At 39.8% G+C, this 18,246-nt stretch overlaps 1 protein-coding gene across 1 annotated transcript; it reads right to left on the bottom strand.

Moving 5' to 3' along the window:
- Positions 1 to 2,233: 2,233 nt before the first annotated feature.
- On the bottom strand, positions 2,234 to 18,238 carry ATP6V1D (ATPase H+ transporting V1 subunit D). Its single transcript, XM_005911484.2, has 9 exons — positions 18,060 to 18,238; positions 13,995 to 14,112; positions 13,153 to 13,232; positions 11,121 to 11,188; positions 9,995 to 10,039; positions 8,971 to 9,074; positions 8,340 to 8,406; positions 6,873 to 6,951; positions 2,234 to 2,925 (listed from the first exon to the last, which is right to left on the bottom strand). Exons 1-9 carry the CDS (start codon positions 18,098 to 18,100, stop codon positions 2,784 to 2,786), a joined length of 744 nt encoding a protein of 247 aa, XP_005911546.1. The 5' UTR covers positions 18,101 to 18,238; the 3' UTR covers positions 2,234 to 2,783.
- Between the last annotated feature and the right edge of the window lie 8 nt (positions 18,239 to 18,246).

Genomic DNA, 18,246 nt, shown 5'->3' with positions numbered 1-18,246 from the left:
ACTTGAGAACACTGAGGGTAGGATGAGTTGTTGACAAATACACATTTCTCAAATCTTTAGCCTTCCTCCTTTCCTATACCTATTCTGTATCTCCCAAAGGAGGCCAGTCATAGACCAAAAAGTGTCACACATACACACCTTGCTACCCCAGCCCCACTTTCCATTCCTATCCTGATCGCCTGCCTCCCTTTCCCAGGAGCTCAGATCACCAACCCTACACAACAAACCATCTGTCCACCGCTGTCAGAACGCTGAAGTGGGACTCCCTGGTGGTCCAGCAGTGAAGACTGCACCTTCAGTGCAGGCAGTGTGTAGGTTCATCCCTGGCTGGGAGCGAACATCCCACATGCCTGCTGGCCAAAACTCCAAAACATAAAACAGAAGCAACAGTGCAACAAATTCAATAAAAGATTTAAGAAAGATGGTCCACATAGAAAAAATATTTTTTAAAAATATGCTGAACCATAAAATCATCTGTACTTTTGTAAGGGAGGTTAGCCAAGGCCAGTAAGTAACAAAGGTTGATGAAGCCACAGGAAAAACCGAGGGTACTTCTCTAGCTCAGTGCTTTAAAGTTAATATAAGTTTACCTAAATGAAACCACTAAAATTGGCTCTCTGCATCAACTTTTCCACTAATTTTTGCCTCCCACAGAGCATACATACCACTTAAGATTCAAGGCTCTTAAAGTCAAGATACATTTGCTCTGCATTCCACCTGCAAGATGGAAATGATTGGTATTTATACTTCACTAGGGGCTTCGCCCGGAGAAGGCAATGGCAACCCACTCCAGTACTCTTGCCTGGAGAATCCCCGGGGCGGCAGAGCCTGGTGGGCTGGTGTCTATGGGGTCGCACAGAGTCAGACACGACTGAAGCAACTCAGCAGCAGCAGGGGCTTTGCAAATGATGCTGGTGGTAAAGAACCTGTCTAGCAGTGCTGGAGACTTAAACTAGGGTTTGGATCAAACCTGGGTCGGGAAAATCCCCTGGAAGAGGGTTGGCAGCCCACTCCAGTATTCTTGCCTGGAGAATCCCACAGACAGAGCAGCCTGGTAAGTTACAGTCCGTAGGCTCAGAGAGTCGGACACGAATGAAGCAATTTAACTTGCACTAGGGTATTGGGAAGATTACATATTAGGCAGTTCATCGTTAAACCTATTTTCAAGACTTACATACTTGATTGTTAGTTTCCCAATTTACATTGAGTCTGAGATTTTATTTTGTAAGTAACAGCAGGATTTCCTAAATATCAGCTCCTCCAGGACAGGCCTTATGTGTTACCTTTACCCCAAATTTTAAATGTAGGAGAGGCAAAAAAGAATATAAAAATTCTGAACTTAGATTACCTGGATTTAAATGGGACTCACCACTTTCTAGTTTTTTAATCTAGGACCACTCAAGCTCCTTATGTCTCAAAATTTTCTGTGAAACATGGGATTAAAATAATATGTACCTCTTATGGTGGTTGTGATGATATAAACAAGGTTCTAACTGGCACAACTAAGCTGCTTTGTAGCAGGTGTTAAATGTTCACAAAATTACTTGGTTAATTTAAAAGCCAACAGGGGCTTCATGGTAAAGAGTCCACCTGCAATGCAGGAAACCTGGATTCAACCCCTGGGTTGGGAAGATGCCCTGGAGAAGGGAATGGCTACTTAACCCCAGTAGAATTCCTGGAGAATTCCATGGATAGAGGAGCCTGGTCCATGGGGTCGCAAAGTCGGACATGACTGAGTGACTAACATGCTTTTAAAAGCCTAGGCTGTGATACCAGTTGATTTAAACACAATACTATTAAGGCTAGTGTTGTAATTTCATTAACCAAAAATTGCTCCATGGCCAATCATGTCAAAAAACCCTTGGAACTGAGTGCAGGAAAGCCTGAATAATCATGGATGACTCACACCAAATCAAGCTACTAAAAATCTCTATTACCTGATACAGCCATATTACTCTCAAATGGGAATTATTTTTTTCTTAGATTAGCAATAGCACTATCAATAAGCTCTCCTACCTCTCTGGCAATCATGTATTTATCAGTACCCCAAAATTCAACAATCATTTCAGTAAGCTTGTAAGTAAAACACTGAAATCTGAAGGATGGAGGAAGGAGACTCCCACTTCATACATGTCTGTGGAGGAAGCTCTTTTTGAATGCCAATCCCATGTGCCAATCTGAGCATAAGAACACAACTTACTCTTAACAGTAAATTCATTAAAAAAGGAACAACTCATTTTTAAATCATTTTACTGTTTATACCGTAGTCACATTTGAACTGGCAGAACTGTTCCCATGACAGACCAGAGACCTGTTATTCAAGGAAAAATAAGTGAAGGTTTTCCTAAAGCTTAAGGAGAGACGTCCCATAGTAACTAACACAAGAATGGCTGTAGCAATCCCAGACAGTGGTGCCAAGGTGTGTGAGCAGGTAGGAACAAAGGGTGCTCTGGAGTAGCTGGCCAGTACTACTGCTTCCTAAAGGGGTTTCTTATTATGTTCGGGAAGCAGATGCCTTGTAACAGATGTATAATTGAAGTAGGGTGACACTTCTGCAGCATAAATTCTACAGGTTTTGGGACAGGTTCTACAAATTTCATTGGTGATTAATTGTTGCTTAATTATGATTCTGCAAACGTAGATCCCATAAACAGACATTCAGGGAAATTTTACAACTGGTGAAATTCTTAAGCCAAAAAATAAATAGCCACACAACAAACCTACACACCATGAATTAAAATGGTGACATGTTAGGCCTTCTGAAAGAACCAGAGCAGGAAAGCTTATTCAAACAGAAGATCTTCATCCTTCTCTTCAGCCAGGAGATTAGCAGGCTCTATCACCTCTCCGGCTGCCCTCCGTTGCTCCAAGTCCTTATCAGACTTCTCCTTGAGAATCTTTTTCTTCTCCTGTATTTTCTTTAACCTGTAAGATAAAGGAGGGAATTTTCTGAACAATGTTTTGGTACTAAGTGGAACTGATTTCTTCTAGTTTTGTAACAAGGATAATAAACACCTCTACAAAGTCAAACAAAATTCTGCCTTTATTAATTTCAATTTTGTTAATATATTTATGACCCTTTTTTTTAAAAAAGACTTGATGTTGAACACATTCGTGGCTCAAATGGTTAAGAATCTGCCTGCACTGCAGTTGGCCTGGGTTCAATCCCTGGGTCGAGGAGATCCCCTGGAGAAGGGAACAGCAACCCACTCCAGTATTCTTACCTGGGGAATCCCATAGACAGAGAAGCCTGGTGGGCTATAGGCCATGGGGTCTCAAGGAGTTGGAAATGATTGAGCGACTAACACTTTAACACACATTTTAAGCTAATAACTGATTGCAAAAGCTCCTATCTCAGGGTGAATAAACTTGAACATTCACGTGATGATATTGAGTATTCAGACATTAAAATTCTGGATCATTCAATTTGGATTACCACAACTCTGCATACCAACTGAAGAACTAAATTTTAATAATGATGATTATAAATCATAATCAAATGCTACTCAAGGTCCAAGACAGTCATGGCTTGCCTTCATTTATTTTGCACTTCTCTGAACCTGGCACACTGACCCCTGCATACCACCTATGTGGTATGTATTGTTCCATAAATCAAGGTAAACTGGAAGTGTTCAAATAGGAGATGGCAAGAGTGAACATCAACATTTTAGGAATCAGTAAACTAAAATGGACCAGAATGGGCAAATTTAATTCAGATGACCATTATATATACTACTGTGGGAAAGAATCCCTTAGAAGAAATGGGGTAGCCCTCACAGTCAACAAAAGAGTCTGAAATGCAGTACTTGGGTGCAACCTCAAAAATGACAGAATGATCTCTGTTCGTTTCCAAGGAAAACCATTCAGTATCACAGTAATCCAAGTCTATGCCCCAACCAGTAACACTGAAGAAGCTGAAGTTGAACGGTTCTATGAAGACCTACAAGACCTTCTAGAACTAACACCAAAAAAGATGTCCTCTTCATCATAGGGGACTGGAATGCAAAAGTAGGAAGTCAAGAGATACCTGGAGTAACAGGCAAGTTTGCTCTTTGAGTACAAAATGAAGCAGGGCAAAGGCTAATAGAATTTTGTCGAGAGAATGCACTGGTCATAGCAAACACCCTCTTCCAACACAGGAGAAGACTACACATGGACATCACCAGATGGTCAATACTGAAATCAGACTGATTGATTATATTCTTTGCAGCTGAAGATGGAGAAGCTCTATACAATCAGCAAAAATAAGACCGGAAGCTGACTGTGACTCAGATCATGAACTCCTTATTGCAAAATTCAGACTTACATTGAACAAAGTAGGGAAAACCACTAGGCCATTCGGGTATGACCTAAATCAAATCCCTTACGATTATACAGTGGAAGTAACAAACAGATTCAAGGGATTAGATCTGATAGAGTGCCTGAAGAACTATGGATGGAGGTTCATGACACTGTACAGGAGGCAATGATTGAAACCATCTGCAGAAAAAGAAATCCAAAAAGCCAAAATGGTTGTCTGAAGAGGCCTTACCAACATCTGAGAAAAGAAGAGAGTGAAGGCAAAGGAGAAAAGGAAAGATATACCCATCTGAATGCAGAGTTCCAAAGAATAGCAAGGAGCGATAAGAAAGCCTTCCTAAGTGATCAATGCAAAGAAATAGATGAAACCAACAGAATGGGAAAGACTAGAGATCTGTACAAGAAAATCAGTGATGCCAAGGGAACATTTCATGCAAAGATGGGCACAATAAAGGACAGAAACCGTATGGACCTAACAGAAGCAGAAAATACTAAGAACAGGTGGCAAGAATACACAGAAGAACTATACAAAAAAGATATTAATGACCCAGATAACCATGATGGTGTAATCACTCACCCAGAGCCAGACATCCTGGAATGTGAAGTCAAGTGGGCCTTAGGAAGCATCACTACAAACAAAGTTAGTGGAGGTCATAGAGTTCCAGTTGAGCTATTTCAAACCCCCAAAGATGATGTTGTTAAAGTGCTGCACTCAATATACCAGGAAATCTGGACACTTCAGCAGCGGCTACAGGACTGGAAAAGGTCAGTTTTCATCCCAATCCCAAAGAAAGGCAATGCCAAAGAATGTTCAGACTACTGCACAATTTCACTCATATCACACGCTAGCAAAGTAATGCTCTAAATTCTCCAAGCTAGGCTTCAACAGTACATGAACTAAGAACTTCCAGATGTTCAAGCTAGATTTAGAAAAGGCAGAAGAATCAGAGATCAAATTGCCAACACATGCTGGATCAGAGAAAAACCAAGAAAATTCCATCTCTTGCTTGAGACATCTACTTCTGCTTCATTGACTACAGTAAAGCCTTTGTGCAAATCACAACAAACTGTGGAAAATTCTTAAAGAGATGGGAATACCAGACCACCTTACCTGCCTCCTGAGAAATCTGTATGCAGGTCAAGAAGCAACAATTAGGACATGGAACAGAATGGTTCCAAATTGGGAAAGGAGTATGTCAAGGCTGTATATTGTCACCCTGCTTATTTAACTCATATGAAGAGTACATCATGCAAAATGCCAGGCTGGATGAAGCACAAGCTGGAATCAAGATTGCAGGGAGAAATATCAATAACCTCAGATATGCAGATGAAACCACCCTTATGGCAGAAAGCAAAGAGGAACTAAAGAGCCTCTTGATGGAAGTGAAAGAGGAGATTTAAGAAGCTGGCTTAAAAAAATCAACATTCAAAAAACAAAAATCATGGCATCCCCCCATCCCATCACTTCATGGCAAATAGACGGGGAAACAGAGGAAATAGTGAAAGACTTTTATTTTCTTGGGTTCCAAAATCACTGCAGATGGTGATTGCAGCCATGAAATTAAAAGACACTTGCTCCTTGGAAGAAAAGCTGTGACAAACCTAGACAATAGTATTAAAAAGCAGAGATATTACCTTGCCAACAAAGATCCATCTAATCAAAGCTATGGTTTTTCCTAGAGTCATGTATGGATGTGAGAGCTGGACTACAAAGAAGGCTGAGCACCGAAGAACTAATGCTTTTGAACAGTGGTGTTGGAAAAGACTCTTCTTGACAGTCCCTTGGACTGCAAGGAAATCAAACCAGTCAATCCTAAAGGAAACTGGTCCTGAATATTCACTGGAAGGATTGATATTGAAGCTGAAACTCCAATACTTTGGCCACTGATTCAAAGAATTGACTCACTGAAAAAGACCCGGATGCTTGAAAATATTTGAAGGTAGGAGGAGAGGAGGATGACTGAGGATGAGATGGCTGGATGGCATTTGTGACTCAATGGACATGTATTTGAGCAAGCTCTGGGAGATGGTGAAGGACAGGGAAGCCTGGTGTGCTGCAGTCCACGGGGTTGCAAAGAGTTGGACATGACTGAGTGACTGAACAACAACAGCAGCTTTAAATGTTAGCCTGCAGCCTGCCAGGCTTCTTGTCTATGGGATTTTCCCAGCAATACTGGAGTGGGTTGCCACACCCTCCTCCAGGGTCCCTTTCCAACTCAAGGATCGAACCCGAGTCTCCTGCATTGCAGGCAGATTCTTTACTGCTGAGCCACCAGGGAAGCCTCCCCTCATGAGACACCCACATAATCACTTCCATTTGAAAGAATTATCAACACTATTTCTAGTTTCTCTGAAAGGCCTACGTTTTCAGAGAAACCACATTTTAGTTATGTGCAAAACTTGGCACAGATTGGTCTCCACAGCCTTTGGCAATATCATCTCTTGCTTCTTACCAGAATAAAACACAAGCTGTGCTAATTCTAAAGAACATAAGCCAACAAGTTTCTCAGCAAATCAAGTCTTTGGAATATGGAAAAACAAAAAATGACCAATAACTTCCAAATCCAACAAACCTGTAGAACTCCTCTCGCTCTCTTTCATCCAGCTCTGTGATGATATAAGCAAGGGTACGTTCAATCCGGGGAATGATGACTAGAGTTTAAAAGTATATATGTAGTCAGAACTTCAAACCTCTTTTTAAATTGCCAGTGCTCATTTGTACAACAGTTACTTAACCATAAATGTACATTTAATGCAAAAAACAAAAACAGAAAAGTAAAACGCAGTGTAATCCCACCACCCTGGGTTAACTATTTAAATATTTTGGTATGTGTCCTGTACTGTCTTTCTATGCACAGGTAACACTGGGCCATGATATATACAACGCTGAATATACTGAATTTATATGAATATATAACACTGAACCACAAATTCTATTTTAAATGTAACAGCAATCTAAACACTGAACAGAGGGAGTACAGTAAGTTGAATTTTGTGTCAGTCATAGGTTCAACTTTACACAGAATTTCTTTATTCTGCTTCTAGAATGTGAGCTCCTTGCGAACTGGAACTTAACCCATTTTGTGTTGCTTGCAATTCCAGGCATGAGGCTGGCACAAGCAAGCAGTCAGGAAATGTGTTTTGAGTTTTTAAAAAATGAGATAACTTCCTCTTTAACACTAACAGATCCCAAGCAAAATAATTTCCCTGTTGCTCAAAGTTTGCTACTTTCTTACCTTAAAATTAAATAGACGTTTCTTTAATGAAAACTGAGCCTTTTAAGGAAAAAGTACTTTGGCAACATTAAGGAATCATAGTTTTAAAATAATGAAATAAGAGAGATGGAGGATAAAGGCATACAATAGGAAAACTTATTTTGAGAAATCAAGAATAAGAGATAAGGCCTAAGAAAGATTTAAAGTTAAATACAGTAAGTCCTCTACATAAGAACTTTCACATTGTGAACTTCCAAAGATACAAACGTGCGCTCACATGTCTAACGTACGTTGTCACATGCATGCGTGTGGTTGTGCTTTTGTGTACTTTACTGTACAGCACTTCAGAGTACAGTAGCACAGTGTATTTCAAGCCCAGGATTTCTGGAAGCCAGTGTAAAAGCAGTGATTGCTGTAGCTGGTACAGCACTCCCTAAACACCACTGGATCGTTTTTTCAAGAGTAGACGGAATTCAATCCAGCAAGGAACCTGTGCCATCAACATCAGGCTTGAGTGAAATCAGCTTGTCCTCCGCCTGCTACTGCTGATGATCCATCTCCTACCTACCCTTTCTCCTCCAGTTAGTAACTCTTCCTGCCTGTTCACTCGATGCCAACTGTTGCACTATACTACTGTATTTTTCAAGGTACTATAAGATTTAAAATGTCTTATTTTTCTGTTTGATGAACACTTATCTGTACTGACCCTCTGCCCTTCTCACTGTGGACAGGGGCGACATCTTACTCAGCAGGCAGCCAGTGCCTGAGTCCTAGCAGGTCTGAGACAAGGATGGAGGCGGGGACAAAAGGGCAGCTTAAACTCACCATGTTCAATAGCGTTTACACGCCTGTTGGTTATCTTAATAGCTTCATCCAAAGTAACAAAGGACGTCTAAAATAAGAGGATAAATTAATAATGTAGGCTCAAAATTTTCTTCCTAATCATACCCTGGCCTTCACTCAGCACTTGTAGAAAACATTTGGAAACCAAGACTACTACTTCTCAACATACTTAGAAAACAGAAGTCTTATGAGGTTTCCACAGAGCTAACATGACTTCCATTCTATTAGAATTCATTTACTTCAGACTCACCTGAAGTTATAAAAATGGCAAGAGGAAGAGAATCATACACTAAGGACCTAGACACATATTAACTGACCACAAATGGGAAACAAAGGCTTTCATGCATAAATCCTATAACATATGCATTTAAATCCAGTGTTGACTGTTGCTGTTCTCACCTAGTCAAGAGTGAAGCTACACCACTGCACAAACATTGTGTTAGTGATAAAAAGTAGGGACAATGGTGCAGAAGCCCCCATTTCAGAAATCAAGGCATTTCTGGCTTGTTTCACGCAGGCATGGCAACAGTTTAAAGTACTAAGTGCAATATGCTCCGATTCAGGATCTGAGTCTCCCCGACGTGACTGTTAGATATCAAACTGCAGGACTTACCTGCAGTGAAGCCAGTTCCACCAGTAGTTCCACTGCTTTGGCATAATTCCTCTTCAGTTTAGCCAACTGTTCCCCACCTCTGGCTAAACCAGTCAGTTCATAACCTAAAAGAACCAGTCAGACAACATTTGCATTTAGAGTACTCTTCCCCATAAACTTCTCAAAAGATGGTAAGTCAGAATTAATACTAACGACAGAAAAACAAATTTAGCGACCCTATTCAATGCACACACAAAGTGCCCATTTCACTCCCCCAAACCATCATGCCTGCTGCTATTTGCACGGGGGCACTATTCTAACTATAGGGGAAGCTGCTGACTAACCTTCACGTGCCCAGCTTGTAGACTATACTGCCTGATGCCCCAGTACAGTGACAGTCTATTAATAAGTGATGCTCTAGAATGCTTCTTCATTCAAGCTGTACTAAATATTCTATGTGAACCAATTAAATAGGAGGGCTAAAGAAAGAATATCTTTATTTCTATGAGAAAGAGCTGATAACTTTGGAAAGGCTCAACAAAGATGTGTTACCACCTAAAACATGCTGTCAAAGTAGGAAAAGTGGAAAGTTATAAAAAACTGAGGATGAGCTGGCTATAAAAGTTTAGGGAGATTCAGCATTCAGGTTGTATCACAGTGTCTAAGAATTCAAAGATACCCAAACTGCAAATTACAAACAATGCATTATGGGTGTGGTATGCAGAAAGACAACATGGAAGTCTAATTAGTGGATTCATACTCAAAGAAAGGTCAAGGCTTTGTATTTTTAAAATTTGGAAATGACTAAATTTCTAGGTGGAAATAAAGTATTTTAAGCAATGTACAATGTTTTACGACTCCACACAATAACACTTTGTTGATTAACTGATAAACTACTGTCTCAACTGTATCTGATAAGAAGGCTTACCAACACTGGAACTACTGAACTCTAATAAGATCTATCAATCATCATTGTTTAAAATAAGGTTCATTTAAAGAGAAACTAGAAGAATCCAGAGACACACATAAGAAGTTTCACACTTACTGTCAGTTCCTTCATGATAATGTTCAAATACTGGCAATGTAACACCTGTTAAACAGAAACATATATGGATTCACGAAAACATGTCCTTGAAGTATGGCTTCTTATCCATGGTTTCCTGTTCCTTTTTCAGGAAATATTCAAAAGTCAAGAGACTGCCTGGAATCATAACTAGTTTCAAAGAATGAATTTAGGAACCTGCCTTTTTAAGTGTTCATTCCTATTCCAAAGTCAAGTTATCCTTAGTAAGGGATCTGGTTGTTACAATGTTTGGGTTTTTTTTCCCTTCAGCTTTGAAGTATACTTAAAATGTAAAAAGCTGCACATATTTAATGTGTACATTCTGATGAGTACAACATATGCATACACCCATGAATACCATCATCACAATCAAGGTGATAAACATATCCATCACTTCCAAAAGATGTGTCCCTTTTCCTATGTGTGTGTTAAGAATACTCAAAATGAGATCTACTTTAAGTTTCTAAGTGTAGAACACCAAATTATTAACTGTAACTACAGACGGTACAGCAGGTCTGTAGAGTATATTTATGTTTAATAACTTATTTTATATCCACTGAATGACCAGCTCCCCAGTTCCCCTACCCCCATCCCCAGGCAACCACCAGTTAACAACAGTTTCAACATGTAAAGCCAATCAACTTTGTCTAAGAAGAAAAGATTAACTGGGCCATTAAGATCTTGCTGTATACATGCAAGTGAAGTTGCTCAGTCGTGCCCGACTCTTTGCGACCCCATGGATAGTAGCCCGCACCAAGCTCCTCTGTCCATGGGATTTTCAAGGCAAGAGTACTGGAGTGGGTTACCATTTCTTTCTCCAGGGAATCTTCCCAACCCAGGGATCGAACCCAGGTCTCTCACATTGCAGACAGACGCTTTACCATCTGAGCTATATAGCCATATAAATATGCTATGCTAAGTCACTTCAGTTGTGTCCGACTCTGTGCGACCCCATAGACGGCAGCCCAACAGGCTCCCCTGTCCCTGGGATTCTCCAGGCAGGAACACTGGAGTGGGTTGCCATTTCCTTCTCCAATTGCTATATAAATGGGTTGATTTAAAAATGTTATCTTTCTCTGCCAAGAGTTTTAAAGGGTTGAAAAGTTACCTGCTACATTATCTTTCTTTGCTCTAATCTTCACTTGGGCCTTATTTACATTTTGGATAACTGTGGTGCTGCAGAAAAAGAAAAGGCCTTGATTTAGTTGCATCTTTAGAGTGAGAAGTAAACCAGCAGGGACCTATAAAGTATTTCAACATAAGCAAGATTTCACAATTACGTTTTGATGATTGTCTTTTCAGAAAAGGAAACCATCACTACTACCAAAGGACAGCCTCAGAGAGCAAAGTATGAACAACATTCAAACATTAACCATAAGAATACAAAGAATGGTTTCAATGTACATAGACTGCTTAAGTTTTCAATCAGAGATGTGGTGCGTGGATGTGACTTTAGGGATTTTCATTCCATTGATGTAATTAGGAGAAGATCTTCCTTCCTTTTGGGTGTGCTATCAAACCTTCCAGTATACTGGAAGACTAAACTGAACAGCAGCAGTTCAGTTCCTTTACCCTGGAACCTATCTGACTTCCATCTGGCTGCACCTGACTCCCCATTTGTTACCATCGCAAAATAAAGTGTCTTCCCCATAACCACCCTAAAACATTTTCACATACCACTCACACACTATTTATTCCCACCCTCTCATGAAAAAGGCAATGCAAATCGTTATCCTACTAATACTGGTGAATATTAAAGTCTACTACTTCAAAAGGACTCACGCCCTTCAAGCTGTAAGACTGTCCATAGGTAATGTTCCTAGAGAACACAAACTAAGAATGGAGGCACTGTGTTATTGGTAAAGAAGACTAAAATAAAAAACCCTGAAAATATCTTCCACTTCTGCCCCGAACAGTAATTTGACTTCAGGAAAGGACTGAACTTAAACTAAGAATTACATTGTTATTGTGTTATTGGTTATTTAACTTAAATAAAGTAAATAAAGTAAAATAAAAAAGTAAAGTTACTTAACTTAAAACTTAAACTAAGAATTACATTGTTATTGTGTTATTGGTAAAGAAGACTAAAATAAAAAACCCTGAAAATATCTTCCACTTCTGCCCCGAACAGTAATTTGACTTCAGGAAAGGACTGAACTTAAACTAAGAATTACAATGCTCACCTGGTCCACCTCACAGGCTTATAGGGAGAATCGAATGACGTTATCTAAACATATGTAAAGCAGTAACTAAGCCATTTTGTACACTTTGTAAGGCATACATTGATAAATGCCATAAAGTCCATGCTCTTTAAACAATCAATTCCATTCTTTAAAATTTTCCTAAAGAAATGATTCAATAGAAATAAGTATATAAAGATGTTCATGGCACCTTTTCTAATATTCTGAAAATCACCCCAAAGGCCCATCATTACAGGAAAACATTAACAAATTATCATACATCTAGAGAAAGATTATGCAGCTGTGTGAAAATGAGGAAACGTTTATGATACAATATTCTGTGTGTGTGCACACAGCATTTAGTTGCTCTGTCATGTCTGACTCTTCGAGACCCCATGGACTGTGGCCCTCCCTGCTCCTCTGTCCATGGGATTTTTTTAGGCAAGAACACTGGAATGGGTTGCCATTTCCTCCTCCCAAGGGATCTTCTTGACCGAGGGATCAAACCCATGTCTCCTGTGTCTCCTGCCTTGCAGGCAGATTTTTTACCTGCTGAGCCATTGGGGAAGCCGTTATTTAGTTTAAAAAAATAAAAAGACTATAAAAAATAGACGAGAAGGGGGTGACATAGGATGAGATGGTTGGATGGCATCACTGACTCAATGGACATGAATCTGAGAAAACTCAGGGAGACAGTGATTGACAGAGAAGGTTGGTGTGCTGCAGTTCATAGGGTCACAGAGTCGGACATGACTTAAGAGACTGAATAACAACAACAACAATAAAATATTAAGTATCCTCTGCCTGAAGAACTATGTAACAGGTAATGTACATTAGGGTGGTGAAGTGTTCTTATTATATCACTTGTCCTTAAGGCTTTTATATGTACATTAATTAAAAGTGGTTTTAATGAAATTTTGAACATGAAGGCACTTTGTTTTTCAAAATACCCCACTTTACCTGAAGTCCCCTGCTGTGAACTTGGCCTCAGCAAGCGAAAAGGCAGCTTCTCTCATCACTTCACCCATCAACATTTTAGTCTGGAAAAGCATAAATCAACAGCCGATTCAACCCAAGTTTTTATACAGGGAAAGGTGGTATCATAATCATGTCCCTTTAACAACCACCAGTGTTTCATACCAGGTGTACACATAAATATTGATCTGGTAACAATAAAATAAACACATCTAATTTTGCTTGAAAGGTTTGATTATGGATACTAACAACATGGCAAAATTGTAAGTTTTATAATATATTACAATAGAGACACTAAAAAATTGAAAACTAGATCTTTACTGAAAGGCCTACCTTATTCCTGAATGGGTCCATGGCAATTTGTTCAAATTACTCTTTTAGATTCACTATACTGCTGTCAAAATCCTAATGGCACAGTGATTCTAAAATAAATCTGGAAGATGTAATGTTTGAGAATACCCAATCATTTTTTTGAAAGAGAAGACAAACTGGGACAGGGGGTTAGAAAGTTACCAGACAGGCCAGAGGAGCAATTATAAGAACACAAGAGAAAGAGCACTTTAGGCAGAAGGAAGAGCTAATGCAAAGGTCCCAGTACTGGATGTTAGAAAAAAGCTCCAAATGAGACCAGAGGGGCAGGCAAGGGCCAGAACAGATCAAGAGGGGCTTGGGGGCAAGAGTAAAGAGTCTGAATTTGATTTCATGACCTTTCTGATACTGGTTACATTTATAACGGCATTTTTAGTTTTGAAAGAAAAATATTAACAGCCATGCTGGATTTTCCATAGATACTTCTAAAACACAGTTCTAAGCAAACTTCATTCTACCTCTATTATCTTCTTAAGGATCTGTCGAAATCGAAGAGTTAAGGCATCAGATTTTTTCTTCAGGAGGTTTCGACCTGTCTGTGCTCCTTTTAACCGAGCCTTCATGATGGTCTGTGCCCTCGTAAACAAAGTTAAAGAAATTTAAGATAAAAATACTTCCCTAATATGCTGTTAAAACCCTGCTTTATCTGTTGATGTCATGGGCGCAAGAATATACAGCATTTGTGGCTGACAGGCTTAACTGGTTTCTCAATATTGTAGATACCCACCCGCAGTGTTCCAAAAGTGAGAAGTATTTTTTATATAAAATGTAACAATCCTTTAATAAGTATTTATTAAATAAATTAGTATTTAATTATTAAATAAATAAGTACTTATTAAATAAACATATAAAGAGCCCTATTTTATGATGTCAGCATTGTCTACTTACTTGATTTGTGAGTTGTAACAATATATGTATTTCCATTAAGGATTTTAAAATTCTGTCCATTAACAGCAAACTTTGAAATGCACTTACCTTCAGGGCCAACAACTGCACTTTAAGGGACTTATGCCACTGACTGACTCCCACATGTACACAAAAACATGTACAAGGTTAAGGATGAGTACTCCAGCCTTATTTGTAATAGCAAAAGGGTGGAAACAAATGTCCACAAATCATGGTTCATCATACAACAGAATGATATGCAGCCAGTAAAACAACAACAAAAAAACAGTAATGCAGATCCGCATGTATTCCCAATATTACACTGTCTTAGTCACACAAAGTAAGGGATACATGTGCTTATATAGATACAGAGAACAGTTCTAGAAAATTTCACAGAAACTGGTAACAGTTTCCTTTCAAAAATAAGGCATTTACTTTTTAAATGGAAAAAAACAGATTTACTCTTTACTACTACACTGTTTTACCTTCTGAATTTTATACCATAATCATTTCTCACTTTTTTCATTAAAAGTGTGGCATGGAAGTGTTTTGATATCACCAGTGAAGACTCTACTACCAATCACTTTATTAATTTGTAAATGACTCTACGTGACAAATGACACATAAGTAAACACTCCTGAGAAGTAACAAGCCACTGAAGTCTCCCTACCTCATTCCAATCTTTTCCCATCAGAAACCCCCAAACTGAAGGCAAGAAAGCAACAGCAAAAACCAACATTTCTGTTCTTGCTACCATATGCCAGATAAAATTCAATAATGAGGAAGAAAAAGTGGGTAGTCAGATTCAATAATAGTTTGCATGACATACTTAGAAAAATTTAAGGGGATATAGTTTCATATGACTGATGTTATAATCAACTGCAAAATAGTTTTTACTAAACTTTTGGGTAAATTCTTAGATTATGAATCTTCTACCATAGGCCAAAGGTTACTAAGACTATTCTGTAGCTGGAAAGGGCTTTAGACATTATCTTGCAGGACAGGAAAATGAAGCCCAGAAAAGTAAAACAACTTTCCCACAGTTGCTCAGTGAAGAAAAGGCAGAGCAGGAACCTGATCAAGATTTCTGACTCTAGAGATTTAACCAAGGCTCAAACTAAGGCTCAAACCTAAGTCCTCTGTACTCCAACCTGTGCCACACTGCTTCAGCTACAGATTATAAACTGCCTCAGACAAACAGTTCTGTCTTTGAAAAACTAGCTATTAGTGGCTGAAATTGCACTGACTAGCCTCATTGGAGGTCTACCCAAGTGAAGCTGGTTCAGTTTCCAGCCTGAGTAGGAGCTATGCACCCCACTGTGCACATTTAACATACCGCATTGTTGACACTAACCACCAGAATTTGGGTTCAAAGAGTTGAACCAAATTTAAGTCAAATCCTAGTATTTCATATTGCAGCAAGTATACAGTAAAAAGGTGAACTGTTTGTGAATTCATGTTAACTTTAATCTATATTTAACATCTTTTCTGGTGAAATAGACAAATTTTAATTCTTGAAACTCAGAGTGATTTGCCCAAGGGCCTACAGTTAGTATGTAGTAGAACCTTGATGTGACTGATTTCTGCAGACGCCAAATCCTTCATGCCTCTTTTGCTTCTACTCTGAACTTGTTTTTGCTTTCTGGTGCCTAAGTAGGTGACAGTGCCATCTTACAGCATAATACAATAAGGTGAAAGTGTCTGAAACAAATCACTAGTATATTTTCTAGCCTAGTTCTTAAAAAACTTCATTTATAAGGTACAAAGCTGCTCGGCCCTACAAAAAATGCTTGACCTTCAGCTAGGATGATGACTTTGCTTCCAGCTGAATCAAAGACATCTGACTACATGACTACATGACCTGCTGATAGGCCTTGGGAAAATATTTAGAGGAGCAGCTACTTCCTGCACCTGACTTTCCTCTAAATCAGCAAGCTGGACACTCTCAAACAACAAATTGTCACCTCCCCAAACCTATCATTCATGTCTAAGCCCAAATAAGCGTATTCTCACCTCCTAGTCTTAAAGTAAAAACATCAACAACAAAATGTTAACATTCTGACTACTACCAAAGATAAACACAGCCAGACATTAATTAAAGTGGTGAAAAGACATTATTCCGTAACTGCTGACAGCAGGGGAAAGAGCTGAGCTCTTTTCCGATGGTGCACAGGTGATTAAGCATTTTAAAAGGAGTAAGTGGACACGATTTGGAGAAGAGAAAAATTTCAAAAGGTTGAGCAATGGAAATGCCATCAGGCCAACTGTGTCTGCCAGCAAGCAATTAAGGAAGGGGGGTCAGAGGCAGAGCCTACGGTGTTGCATATTTGGGTAGATATTTTACTGGGTGCTGGAATCATCTTAGGAACACAATCTTAGGCTACCAGAAACCAAGCTAGAGTCTGGTGGTCTCTCAGTGCAGGGGTTTGGATGGAGTCAAGGTCATAAGTGCTGGGAGTTCTACAGTCCTCACAACCCCAGGGTATTCCTGATCTTTATCTATTTCTGAAAGCACTGCCTTTCTCCACAACTGACTTGCTTCCCACCTAGGGCAAACAGCTATTAGAAAGTCAATAGATAAGGTAAAAACCAAACAAAAGCCCCTTCATTTCATTAAAACCCACGAAGAGACAGAAATCTAGGTTTGGGGTTTAAATAAACTCTTACTTTAACCGTCCTCAGATTCTCTGAGAAAAGTCAGGAAGAAGAAAAACAACACCGCATACCCAAAGAGTTAGGGCCAAAATCAAAAGACCCAACTGTCCAAAGCCAAAAGTGATTTCTGCTCCTCAGCGAAAAAAGAGTAAGAGGAAAATGAGAGGGCAAATAAGAGCAATCTTTATCTTCCACACGTTGTTAGGCACATTTGATAAAACGTCAAAATTTTCTCCTGCCGAAGAATTTAGACCAAAAGAGAAAGAAGACCACAACCGAACAGATTCCACGGCCATGGGTTCATTCAAGCAACATTTTCTGTGGACGATTAATAATCAAGACATCTCTCATCCTGGAGAGTTCCCAGTTCAGTGGTAAACGTACAATAATCTTCTATCCACTTTACAATGAGATGGACGATATTAATATAATGAACACTGAATAAGATGCAATGGTGATGGAACAAAATGAGCGCCTCAGAAATTCAGGGATAGCTTCCCACCACATGTGACATTTCAGGGGATCTTGCCAAGATGAACCTGACGCCCACGTTAGGGCGATTCAACCCCCCGATATGGCCTGCTTCACATCGCAGTCAACTTCCCTTCTCAAAGCATTTATCAAACTTCATCGCCTGGTCTATATCTTCACTGAACTGTGAGCTCTATTCTGGAAGCAGTAGCGACAACTCAGTTATATAAATCTACTGCCCGGATCAATAGGGAATGTGAAATGAATGGCTCTATTAATGACTGAGGTCAGCAGACCTCCACAAAAGTCAGCAGCTCGGGGTGGACTCTGTCCAGTCTGGTTCAACTCAGAGCCAAGGGACTCGTCAGGGAGCCTTGCCCTAGACTCAGGAAGAGGCCTGAGAGCTCAGGATCGGCCCAAGATACAAGGAGCCCCGCCGCTCCAGGGTAATGAAGGGACAGCGGCTCAGGCAGGTGTTCCTGAACACCTGCTCGTTCCATTCTTTTACTTACATTCGCGAGGGAAAGATTTCAATTCGGTCTTTGCCCGACATTCTGACGATGACTGTTCGGCTCGGGTCCCTGGCCGGGCAACCGTGGCTGCAACAACCCAGCCACTGAGTCTTTCTCTACCGGAGTCAGCTGGTGTATCACGTGACCCTCTCCCGTTGCTAAGAGGAAGCTAGGCTATACAGCCTTC

This window comes from Bos mutus, chromosome 10 (assembly GCF_027580195.1).
Source record: "Bos mutus isolate GX-2022 chromosome 10, NWIPB_WYAK_1.1, whole genome shotgun sequence".
Classification (NCBI taxonomy): Eukaryota; Metazoa; Chordata; class Mammalia; order Artiodactyla; family Bovidae; genus Bos; species Bos mutus.
This window is presented reverse-complemented; position numbering and strand designations above follow the sequence as displayed.

Excerpts from the sequence above, each read along its gene's own strand:
- ATP6V1D (XM_005911484.2), bottom strand. The coding sequence starts at position 18,100 with ATGTCGGGCAAAGACCGAATTGAAATCTTTCCCTCGCGAAT. Across the intron at positions 11,189-13,152 it reads TTCACAGCAGGGGACTTCAG|CACCACAGTTATCCAAAATG; the intron begins GTAAAGTGGGGT and ends CTTTTTCTGCAG. Across the intron at positions 10,040-11,120 it reads AAAGAAAGATAATGTAGCAG|GTGTTACATTGCCAGTATTT; the intron begins GTAACTTTTCAA and ends TCTGTTTAACAG.